General features: G+C 59.8%; 2 protein-coding genes across 4 annotated transcripts; one reads left to right on the forward strand and one right to left on the reverse strand.

Annotated features, from left to right (window-relative positions):
* Positions 1-499: 499 nt before the first annotated feature.
* Positions 500-4,586, reverse strand: slc1a1 (solute carrier family 1 member 1). 2 transcript variants are annotated; one of them, XM_077742604.1, is made up of 12 exons: positions 4,336-4,585; positions 3,521-3,661; positions 3,348-3,440; positions 3,142-3,256; positions 3,001-3,043; positions 2,783-2,929; positions 2,523-2,707; positions 2,302-2,409; positions 1,871-1,993; positions 1,591-1,785; positions 1,319-1,453; positions 500-1,239 (listed from the first exon to the last, which is right to left on the reverse strand). In XM_077742604.1, the coding sequence occupies exons 1-12, from the start codon at positions 4,433-4,435 to the stop codon at positions 993-995; spliced, it is 1,632 nt and encodes a 543-aa protein (XP_077598730.1). In that variant the 5' UTR covers positions 4,436-4,585; the 3' UTR covers positions 500-992. The 2 variants fall into 2 exon arrangements, with proteins under 2 accessions (XP_077598730.1, XP_077598729.1); XM_077742603.1 differs by having other exon boundaries at positions 2,523-2,929; positions 4,336-4,586.
* A 692-nt stretch (positions 4,587-5,278) lies between these two features.
* rap1gds1 (RAP1, GTP-GDP dissociation stimulator 1) lies at positions 5,279-10,973 on the forward strand. 2 transcript variants are annotated; one of them, XM_077742492.1, is made up of 15 exons: positions 5,279-5,710; positions 6,203-6,310; positions 6,429-6,551; positions 6,624-6,749; positions 7,107-7,253; positions 7,628-7,756; positions 7,849-7,974; positions 8,067-8,210; positions 8,274-8,405; positions 8,552-8,686; positions 8,768-8,893; positions 8,968-9,107; positions 9,198-9,324; positions 9,403-9,531; positions 9,633-10,973. In XM_077742492.1, the coding sequence occupies exons 1-15, from the start codon at positions 5,707-5,709 to the stop codon at positions 9,758-9,760; spliced, it is 1,824 nt and encodes a 607-aa protein (XP_077598618.1). In that variant the 5' UTR covers positions 5,279-5,706; the 3' UTR covers positions 9,761-10,973. The 2 variants fall into 2 exon arrangements, with proteins under 2 accessions (XP_077598618.1, XP_077598619.1); XM_077742493.1 differs by lacking the exon at positions 7,107-7,253 and having other exon boundaries at positions 5,283-5,710.
* The last annotated feature ends 1 nt before the right edge of the window (position 10,974 follows it).

A 10,974-nucleotide genomic window follows, 5' to 3' on the forward strand; every position in this document is an offset into this window, starting at 1 on the left:
AAACTGGCTTAGATTTTGCCTCGGCTAGCCCCCGACTATGAGATGAGACGGGAGTACACCGAGAGGAAGGACGGGGGCGACGTAAAAATCCATTAAAAAAAAAAAAAGTCTATTTTCTACTTGGCTACACCCAGCATTTTATAACAAGTCAAAGCGCCGACCTCAAAAGCAAATCTATAGCGGGGAAGCCCGAGCCGCCCGGCGGGTGGGGGAGCTCACCCGGCCGGCCGGCCGGCCGGCCGAGCGGGAGGGAGGGAGGGAGGGAGGGAGGGAGGGAGGCGTTCCGCTTTGACTTTGAGTGGGTCGCGTGGGCTGCCGCTAAATCACGCCCATTAAAGGCAAATGGCCGTAGATCAGCCCTAACCCGGGGGAACATGGGGATGTACGGCGCCAAATGTGCTGAAGTCCACTGCTTTTCCCCCCCGCTGCACCTTTTCATTCCCTCCGTAAGTCACCGCTCGTCGTCGGCTGTGCTTTGGGAGAGGCTTTTAGTCCGTAGTTAGTTTTATTCATTCGTTTATTTATTGACATATTGGATAGCAAGTACACCCGTGGACTTTGCCTGGCCATCTCGTCTGCATTCCTTGGCCGACCGCCCTCCCAGATATTCACTCGCTCTCGTGTCGTTAATTAGCGTACGTGCATGCGTGCGTGCGTGCGTGTCTGCCATTTTGAACTACCAAAACGTTAGCATTAGCCTAAACAGCAGACGCTAATCCAGAAGCCTGTTGACGGGACAATTCATACCTCTTGGTACTATTTTTCAAACCCTTGTTCCTTGGAATATTCTGCTCTTTTCTTCTTCTTTTTTAACCCCAGGCCCATTATAATCCCACTTGTCTCTGGGCGTAATATTTCAAAATCAATGGCCCTAGCCCCCCCCCCTCTTGCGGCCAGACCATCCACCCACGTTTTCGTTTGGGCGTAAAAAAAGGAAGCACTAGAAATCGTTGGGAAAGGGGGGAAAAGGCAGGCCGGGGTCCCGGCCGCGCCTAGAACTGCGAGGTTTCCGTGAAGGAGACGGCGTCCGTCTTGTCCACGGCGAAGCCCCCGTTGACGTAGGCTTTGTCGTCGCGCTCCTCGCCGCCGTCCACCGCCGCCGCCTCCAGGGCGAAGGGGTTGGTCACGTCGGCGTCCGAGCTCAGGTCCATCCTCTCCAGCTCGCGCTTGGACAGCTTCTGGACGATGCCGGCGCCGTAGGCGTCGCCCAGCACGTTGATCATGGTGCGGAAACGGTCCCTGCGGCAGAGGCGGAGACGCTAGCCAGGGTTGGCCCCCGTCCTGGCCCCCCGTCCGGGCCCCCCAACCCAAAACTCACAGCAGCCAATCCACGGCCACGATGAGGGTGACGTCGCTGGCCGGGAGTCCCACGGCCGTCAGGACGATGACCATGGTGACCAGGCCGGCGTTGGGGACGCCCGCCGCGCCGATGCTCGCCACGGTGGCCGTGATGCTACGACAGCAGAGGCCAAAGGTGGAGAAAGAGGAGAAGAGAAGTTTGCTTCTTCTTTTTTTGTCAACTGGAATAACTCCAGACATTGAGTCCCCCGGAAGATGAAGGCAAGCCCCATTTTGCAGCAAAGACCGTACCTTATGGTCACGATCTGGCCCACGTCCAGCGCGTAGTCGTTGAGCTGCGCGATGAAGATGGCGGCCACGGCCTCGTAGAGGGCCGTTCCGTCCATGTTGATGGTGGCTCCCACCGGCAATACGAAGCGGGTGATGCGCTTGTCCACGCCGTTGTTTTCCTCGGCGCAGCGGAAGGTGACGGGCAGGGTGGCGGAACTGACAGAGCGCAGACGCCGTCGTCGCCGCCGCCACCGTTAGCCTTCCGCCCCGGGGCGCAGGCGGCGGGCGGCTTTTCCCTCACCTGGAGGAGATCATGAGCGCCGTCACCAAGGCCTGCGCCATCCCCAGGGTGAAGGTGTACGGATTCTTCCTCACGATGACGAAAAAGATGAGCGGGAGACACACGGCCGCGTGGATGGCCAGGCTGCACGAGCACAAGTGAGGCGCGTTGGCCGCGCTTCGCCCTGGGCAATGCCACGTCATGCGAGGCAATGCGTGGCAACGCGGGGCAACCCCCAGCCTAGCCTGCGGCGCTAGCCACGGCGCCACTTGGCGCCGTCCTCCCCAAGACCTCTGCGCGGCGAGAATGCGCCGAGCCCTTCCCGGCTAGATTTACGGCTTGTGGCTTTCATTAGGCTATGTGCGGGTTGAGCGCTTTCCGAGTGTCCTTCCTTATCGGTGGCCAGTGGACGGGAGAATCGGCCCCCGCTGCGGCCGGCGCATCAATCTTACCCGCTCAGCACGGTCACCATGTAAAGACCCATCTTGCGGAAGATCTCCCAGTCTTCCACCTCGATGATCTTGGCGGCGATCAGGAAGAGGATCCCGATGGGCATGTAGCTAAAAAAACAAAAAAAAAAATACAAGAAAAAGGCAAAGTAAACGCCGGGAGGGACTCGCTCTCCCACCGTTGCCTGACGGTCACCAGACCAGAGTAGACCAGAGCAACCCACCACATGATGATGTGCACCAGTTTCATAGTGGCGTCGTTGAGGGCGTCGAAAAACTCCAAGAGGATGCGGCCCTTTTCTCCCATCTTGCCGATGACCAGTCCGAAGGCCACGCAGAACACGATCAGCCCCAGAACGTTGATGCCGTCCGAATACGACCCGCTGATCTTGTAGTCTTTGGTGGCGTTCTGGCCAAGGCCCGGCGCACCGTCGGTTGGGGCGCCGCCTTTTCCTCCCAGGGAGGAGGGGGAGGGGGCGCTTACCTCCACGCCGGCCAGGGCGTCCAAGCCGGTGGCGTTGAGCAGGAAGGGGCTATCGGTGGAGTCTTGCGGGACCCCCGTCGGCAGCGGTGGCAGCGGCGGCGGCGGCGCCGGAGGCGGCGGCTCCAACTCTTTGCGCTTGGTCTTGTACTGACGAGGAGATGCCGGTCAGCCCCGCCACGCCCCGGCCACGCCCCCACCACGCCACTGGGCCGGCTCACCTGTTGAAAGCAAGCCTGCACCAGGTTCTCCGGGAACATGTTCCTGGATAGCCGGGCGGGAATTCAAGGGTTAGCCGCGTCCGTGCCGCTGCAGGAGCTAAAGGTTCCCGGGCGGGCGGGCGGGCGGGCGGGCGGGCGCACCTGAGGAGGTCCAGCAGGGTGTCCACCGTGGTCACGTTGGGCGTGGTCCCGGCGCGGTCAATGTGCTGCGCCGTCTGAGACACTCCGGGCTTGATGGTCATCACCAGAATGATACCTGCCGAGACCGTTCCGTCTCTCGGGCCGTTTGGCCCAAGGCCAAAAACGACGCCCCCCCCCCCAAAAGGGCCCATCCCAAAAGCGCTCACCCAGAATGACGGCGATGATGGTGGTGGAGAAGTAATAGACCACGGCCCTCAGTCCGATCTTTCCCGACACCTCCGAATCCAGGGCGGCCACACCTGGGCGTGTGAAGGGATGGCGTGGGGAGACGGCTCCGACTCGGTCGCCGACTCGGTCGCCGTCTCCGTCTCCCGCTTACCTGTTATCATGCTGGAAATGATCAACGGGAGGATGACCAGCTTCAGCATCCGCATGAGAATCTCCCCCGGGAAGCCAAAATACTGCTTGTGCAGGTGGGAGAGCGAGGCGTACTCTCGCACCGTCACGCCGAGGCCGATCCCTGCGAGGCCAGAGACGCCGTCCTGAGTTAAGAAGACGCCACCAAGCCCCCCCCCCCCCCCCCCCCCCCCGATCCGCGCCGTTAGCGGGGTGACCTTGCAAGTTTGCCAGAAGCGCTGTTATTTACAAGCCAACGGCCAGCGGAGGGAAGGAGGGAGGGAGGGAACCTCTATTTGAACCAACCTCTATTTGACCGACCGGCCCCCAGTCGGAAACGGACCCACGTTTAACCACGGCAATCGAAAATCCCAATCTGAACTATTGTCCACCTCTGTGAGAATATGGATTTTTTTTCTTCAATTGTTTTGTACACGTTTGTTTTTTCCTTTTGGACAAATGTGTAAGAAACATTTTGGAATAATCATTGACAATTTACAGTATTCCGTGGCAACTTTTTTTTTTCTTTCAGCGCCCCATTCTGGTTTGCGGCCAACGCGTAAAACGCAGTCGGATAGCGGTGACCCAAAAAAAAGTCATTTATACAAATTTGAAATCATTCTCCGCGGCCCCGTCGGATGTTTAGAGATGCGCTGGTCGGCGTGCGCTAGACGCGGATAAAAGGTGACGCTGTCCTTTGATTCTAATGAAGCCCCCCACCCCCCAGCCCCATCCAGAGCCACCGCCGAGTCGTGGGACTCCGACGCAGACGGGGAGAAGGCGGCGGGCCACGCATACCGAGCAGCACCGAGGCCACGGTGGCCATCAGCAGCCAGTTTTTCTTGAGCAAGCCTTTGCAGCTGAGGCGGCGCCGCTCTTTGTCGCCCATCACGTCCATGGCGGTCCACAGAGAAGGTCTTGGCGCGGCACCCCCCCCCTCCGCGTGGACGCAGAAGCCGGAATGTCAATAGCAGATGAGCGTCAGACGCCGCTGAAGGCGAGAAACGCCGAGGGGGAGGGGACGGAGAGTGGGGAAAAGGAGGAGGGGCGCCGGCGTCAAGCGGCAAATGGCGGAGGAGGAGGAAAAGGAGGAGGAGGAGGAGGAGGAGGGGGAGCGGACACCTGCAGTCGCAAAATCACAAGACGTTTTTCATTCACATTCAAGTCGTAACATCGGGCAAAAAAACAACAACAACGACATTGCCAATCGACCGCTCGAATAATTCCGACAACTAGACTTCGAATCCGTTTGCATTTACATTTAAGGCCATTCGGAATAACTAACGCTCCTTCCTGTTGACCTTTCTCGCCCTGGGTCACTCTCTGGTGTCCTGTTGCTTCTGGGCGACCCGCTGTTCTTTCCCAGTCACTTTTCACTTGATGTGTTCATTGTCCTTTGACAAATTGAATTGAATGGAATGTTTTTATTTGATCCAAAAGTTCAACTGCATTGAATGACTTTATCGTCGTGGTCATCCATTCCGTTGACTCTTCCAACAATTGTCTGCCAATTGAATCAAGGCCATTTTGCAAGAAAACGCTTGGAGGTGCTGCTTGTCTTATTTTGACGGGCTACCCGGAAGTCGTCTCTGTTTTCACTTTGAAGGGCGTGTCTGCGCCTTTTATTTTGGAGGCATAGCCGGAAGACTACCTTGCTTTCCGACTTGGGCTTTGTGTTCGAGAGCTTTGGACTTGAAACCGAATCAATCAAAGTCGCCCTCTCTCTCTCTCTCTCTCTCTCTCTCTCTCTCTCTCTCTCTCTCTCTCTCTCTCTCTCTCTCTCTCTCTCTCTCTCTCTCTATCTTTCTCTCTTTGCCCGGGGCTTGTTTGTGGGGGGGAGTGGCCGATGAGAGGAAGCTGCTCGTAGATCGACAGCGACTGTCCTTCCGTCCGCCCTTTCTACTTTTGAGTTTTAAAGCGCTAGCGTGCTAGCTTCCTGTCCACGAACGAACTAGACGTGTGAACAAATTAAGTCCACCGAGGAGGAGTGGAGTCAAGATCTGTGTGTGCGACGGGGCAGGGGGGTTAGGGCGGACGAGGGACCGGGCACGGGGACAGGGGGTTTGCCTGCCATCATTCGAGCTCGCCACGACGAGCTGGACAGCTTCTACGGACGGCCCCCAACGTTCGTTCATCTCTCTCTTTCTCCACGCGCGGCATCTTGTCAACATGGGTGAGTCCTTCGCCTAGCTAGCTAGCTAGCTAGCCGGCTAGCCAGCCAAGTCAGTCGCTCGCTGCTAAAGCACCTGGGCGGCTATGCTTTGACATCATGACGTCATCACCAAAGCGGGCTATCTTGTGTTGTGTGTGTGTGTGTGTGGGGGGGGGGGGGGTGGGGGGGTTGTTTCCGATGCCGCATTGTGTCTGTCTGTCGGTCGGCGCTAAATGGTGCCCCCCCTCGCTGGGAGATGCGGGGTGTTGGCTCCATCCTCATGCTGTGAAATGGCAGCGCCGTTGACAGTGCGGATGGATGGACCCACGCCTCCATCTTTCCAGCTGTTACGCAACACCTAGCATCCGGCTCCAGCATTCGGTCCCTCATTCGAAAGCCGCCAAGCGGGGCCCGGGGACCACCAACCGGGCCTTCCGCGCTCACCCGGTTTTTGGAGGCCGCCGCTCGGCTCACTTTTTTTTTTTTTTTTTTTTTGCTTGCTTTTTGTTCCAGACCATCTGAACGACGCTTTGGCCAAGCTGAAACTGGCGTCCACGGACGGCGCCTCGGACAGCGTGGAGAAGTGCCTGGACCGCCTGCTGAAAGCGTTGGGGAGCGACAGTGAGTAGGCTTTCCCTCCATGGGTTCCACGCCCCTCTTTGGGGGGGGGGGGGGCGTTCGGAAGGAATTGTCCGCTACGGCGGCCTCGGCGCTCACGTGGCGCCCGTCTGTCCCGCAGACGCGGAAGCCAGCGTGAAGATCCAGGAGACGGGCGTTCTTGCGCTGCTCCCCGCGCTGCTCAGCCCTCCGTCGTCCTGCAGCCCTAAAGTGGCCAACGTCGTGGCGGAGGTGGCCAAAAACGGTGAGGCTCCGTCCCAGAGGCTCCACGCCCGGTCTTGTGCTGACGCCCGCCCGTGTCACGCCCCAATCCCAGAATTCATGAGGAGTCCCTGCGTCCAAGCCGGCCTCATCCCGCCGCTCGTCCAGCTCCTCGACTCCGGCGATCAAGAAGTCCTCCTGCAAACGGGCCGGGCCCTCGGCAACATCTGTTATGACAGCCGTAAGTGGCCGGCGGGCTTGCGTGTGGGGTGCCCGCAGACTCCGGGGGTGGCTGGGTGCCCGCAGACTCTGGGGGTGACCGGGTGCGTCGTTTAACGTGGCCCCACCGGGGGCCGAGCGTTGTCGTTGACGACGGCGGGGAAAGGTGCGAGCGAGCAGAGAGGGACCGTCAGGAAGCGGCTTTGCGTCAAGGGCCGACGCCGTAGCGGACGCCGTAGCGGACGCCGTAGCGGACGCCGTAGCGGACGCCGTAGCGGACGCCGTAGCGGACGCCGTAGCGGACGCCGTAGCGGACTGCGTAGCCGACGCCGCGCCGCCCGTGTGCTTGATTCGTGTGCCGGCCTGTCTTGTCTTGCAGATGAGGGCAGGAGCGCCGTCGACCTGGCAGGAGGGGCTCCGATAGTAGCCCAACACATTAAAAGCCTGTCCCAAAATACAGAGCCGGAAAATGAGAAGCTCTTGACAGTCTTTTGTGGCATGCTGATGAACTATAGCAATGATAATGGTAATGACAAAATCGGCGCCCCTGTCACCGTCTTGCGCCCCGGCGGGCGGCTCTCCTTTTTGCACACCGACAACCATGGGCCGGCCATCTTGTCTCCTTTTCTTCTCTCCCCCCATTCTCTCTTCTACCCTTTTTTTCTCTCCTTCTCTTTTTGACATCCGGCTCTAACCCTGAAATTGCAAAACTAGGTGACCAATGCGTAACGCTCGACGTGGCCGGCCACTCCGTAGCGGCCGCAAACACGGGCGGATGTGGGCAATGGCCCCGGGGCTGTTTAGGCTAGAATGAACCGGTCCTCCCTCACGTCTCTGGCGCTCTCTGTCTGTTTTTTGTCTGTCTCCCGCCACCCCCCCCCCCCCCCCCCGACCGTGTAGATTCGCTTCAGGGCCAGCTGATCGCCATGGGAGTCATCCCCACTCTGGTCAAGCTCCTGGCCATCCATTCTCACAACGCCGCCCTGACCGAGATGTGTCTGGTGGCTTTTGGCAACTTGGCCGAGCTGGGTGAGTGGATGGAGTGGATGGGGCAGTTTCCCTGGCCCGCTCACCGCTGTGTTTCATTTCTTTCTTTTGTTTTTTTGTTTTTTTTTTGACAGAGTCCAGCAAGGAGCAGTTTGCCGCCACCGACATCGCCCGTGAGCTGGTGCGGCTCTTCCGCAAGCAGGCCGAGCACGAGAAGAAGGAGATGATCTTGGAGGTCTTGGCGCCGCTGGCCGAAAACGGTGAGGCCGCCCCGTGCTTCCCGGGCCTTCCCGGGCCTTCCCGCTCTCAAACTAAAGCCAAAGCAACCCCCCCCCCACACATGCTTGTTCAGACGCCATCAAGTTGCAGATGGTGGAGGCGGGCTTAGTGGAATGTCTCCTGGAGTTGGTGGCCCAGACCGTGGACGGCGAGCGAGAGGAGGACGTGGCCCAGCTGAAGACGGCCTCCGACCTCATGGTGCTCCTGCTGCTCGGAGGTAATGGGGGGGGGGCGTTGGGTTCCCTCTCCGATGCTCACATCCCCTTCCCCGACCCCACAGACGAGTCCATGCAAAAACTGTTTGAGGGCGGAAAGGGCGGCGTCTTCCAGAGGGTGCTCTCCTGGATCCCCTCGCACAACCACCAGCTGCAACTGGCCGGCGCGCTGGCCATTGCTAATTTTGCCCGCAACGGTGAGAGTCGCCATCCGGCGCCCCGCTACTCCCCGGCCCTCTCCCCGGCCCTCTCCCCGGCCCTCTCCCCGGCCCTCTCCCCGGCCCTCTCCCCGGCCCTCTCCCCGGCCCTCTCCCCCCTTTTAAGAGCGCTTTCCCGGGGACAGACGGAAACTGCATCCACATGGTGGACACGGGCATCGTCCAGAAGCTTTTGGAGCTCCTGGACCGGCACGTGCTGGAAGGCAACGTCACCGTTCAACACGCGGCTCTCAGCGCGCTTCGGAACCTGGCCATACCCGGTGAGCCCCCCAAACCCCGAGTCGCCAATGGCGGGAAAGTTTTAGTTCTAACCCGGAACTCCGTCCGTCCGTCCGTCCCAGTGGTGAACAAATCCAAGATGCTGACGGCCGGCGTGGCCGACGTGGTCCTGAAGTTCTTGCCGTCGGAGATGCCGCCGGTCCAGTTCAAGCTGCTGGGCACCTTGCGCATGTTGATCGACACGCAAGGTAAGCACGGGCGCGCCCCACCTTCCCGTGCCCCAAACCCCCCCCCCCAAAACACGCCCGTCGCTCGCCGTCAGCGGACGCGGCCGACCGGCTCGGGACCGATGCCAAACTGGTGGAGCGGCTGGTGGAGTGGTGCGAAGCCAAAGACCACGCCGGGGTGATGGGCGAGTCCAACAGGCTCCTCTCGGCTCTCATTCGTCACAGCAAGTCCAAGGTGGGGAAAGGTGGCGGGGGGGGGGGGGGGGGGGTGTAGGCCTGGCCAGGCACAGGGTTCACCTTTTCCTTTTTTTTTGTTCCCCGCTAGGAGGTGGTCCGCAGCGTCATCCGGGGAGGTGGCGTCAAACACTTGGTGACCATGGCCACCAGCGAGCACATGATCATGCAGAACGAAGCGCTGGTGGCCCTGGGTCTGGTGGCGGCGCTGGATCTGGGTGAGAACGCCCACCGGACGCAAACAAACCAAAACTTTCCCCGCCGCCCGAAACAAAGACGCCCTTCTCTGCCCGCAGTCGCGGCCGAGGAGGACTTTGCGGCGGCCAGCCTGGTGGCGGTGCTCCAGCGGCTCTTGTCGGACGAGAGGAGCGCGCCCGAGATCAAGTACAACTCCATGATCCTCATCTGTTCGCTCCTGGCTTCCGGTGAGTGACCGGCGGCGTCGGCCGGTGGCGTCGGCCGGTGGCGTTGGAGGGAGAGCCTCCCCTTAATGACCACCTGCTGGTGTCCATCTTTCTCCCCTCAGAGCCGCTCCACAAGGAAGTCCATAGCCGGCCCTTCGCGGACGTGGTGTCCAAGCTGCGCTCGCACGAGAGCAAGACGGTGTCGCAGCAGGCCTCGCTGACGGAGCAGCGGCTGAGCGCCCAGAGCTAATCCCGCCACCCCCCCCACGACCCATGCTCCGCCCTCAAAACCCACCATCCCACCCACGCACCCTCACCCCATTGTCATGTGCCAAGGTACCACGTCGCTGGCCTCGCCCTATTCTTGCCCCGCTTTTCATTCTTTTCTTCCAAAGTTGTATTCGGAATTGACGGGACTGAACCGTGGAAGGGGGGGGGGGGGGGGGGGGTTTGCTTGGAATCCGTCAGGCGGAGTCGGGCAAAAGCGGGCGGGCTCTTTGGCTGCCATCCACGACGAGAGAGAGAGAGAGAATAGCCACAAAATAACTGCCGGTAAACTGGGGGGGGGGGGGGGGACAAGGGGGCGGGGCCCCCGTTGGGTGCGTAAAACGGCTTTAGAAGCGGCTTGCAAACAATTGCGCGGCGCTCGTTAAAAACCGAAAAAAAGGAATGGGAACACGGCCACGTCATCTCATTTTTAAGTCATTGTCGCTCGTATTGCGGACTCACCCGACGTTGGCGACGGGGGCGACGGAGGCGCGCACGTGCTCACAATGCAGTGCGGTCCGGCTACTTTGCTCCGTTTGGCTTCCACCCAAAACAATTGCACGTCCGGCCACCCACGGGCCGGCTAGCCGACATAGACAAAGTTAGCAGACTTTTGGTCGGACCCGTTCCGTGCGTGTCTCATTTAGTCTTGTTTGCCGTGTTACCTGCTGTGTCGCTTGTTTACCTAGTTAACCGCAGCGTGTCGGGTGTCCTCCAGTAAGTAGGCCTCTCTCTACAGCAAATCCAACCCCCTATTTTCAATCAAATCCTCCGTCGTTCTCACGCCAAAGAACCACGGCGGCCGGAGAAATGTGACGCGGCAAATTTCCGCCGTAAACATTGGAAACGCCGCAAACGCCCGGCCGTGACGGCGTAAGGGGGATTCTGCCATTTTGGCTCGGGCGGGAAAAGCAAATGAGCCCGTCCGTCCCGGGCCAGAAATGCACGTACCGGGCCCCAGCCGGCCACGGTGGCTTTGTCATTTGGCACGTAGTATTGTAAATCTCGGCATGTTCCAATGTTCGATAGCCACCCACCCCACTGTTATTTTGTTTTAGGGTAGGAATGGTTATTTATCCCAAATGTGCCGGGAGTGGTATCCATGGCGACCGCATCCACTACTAGTAATGTCGATGTTTGTCGTAAATGTCTAAAAGTGGTACATTTGGACGGAGAATAAAAAGCACGATAGCCAAC

This window comes from Stigmatopora nigra, chromosome 20 (assembly GCF_051989575.1).
Source record: "Stigmatopora nigra isolate UIUO_SnigA chromosome 20, RoL_Snig_1.1, whole genome shotgun sequence".
Classification (NCBI taxonomy): domain Eukaryota; kingdom Metazoa; phylum Chordata; class Actinopteri; order Syngnathiformes; family Syngnathidae; genus Stigmatopora; species Stigmatopora nigra.

Bases quoted from the DNA above. Each gene is read 5' to 3' on its own strand.
- slc1a1 (XM_077742603.1), bottom strand. From the start codon at position 4,435: ATGGACGTGATGGGCGACAAAGAGCGGCGCCGCCTCAGCTGCAAAGGC. The intron at 2,410-2,522 runs GTGGGTTGCTCT...TTGTTTTTTTAG, and splicing joins CTGGTGCACATCATCATGTG to CTACATGCCCATCGGGATCC. The intron at 1,454-1,590 runs GTACGGTCTTTG...CTGCTGTCGTAG, and splicing joins GGCCAGATCGTGACCATAAG to CATCACGGCCACCGTGGCGA.
- rap1gds1 (XM_077742492.1), top strand. The intron at 8,406-8,551 runs GTGAGAGTCGCC...TCCCGGGGACAG, and splicing joins TGCTAATTTTGCCCGCAACG to ACGGAAACTGCATCCACATG. The intron at 9,325-9,402 runs GTGAGAACGCCC...CTCTGCCCGCAG, and splicing joins GGTGGCGGCGCTGGATCTGG to TCGCGGCCGAGGAGGACTTT.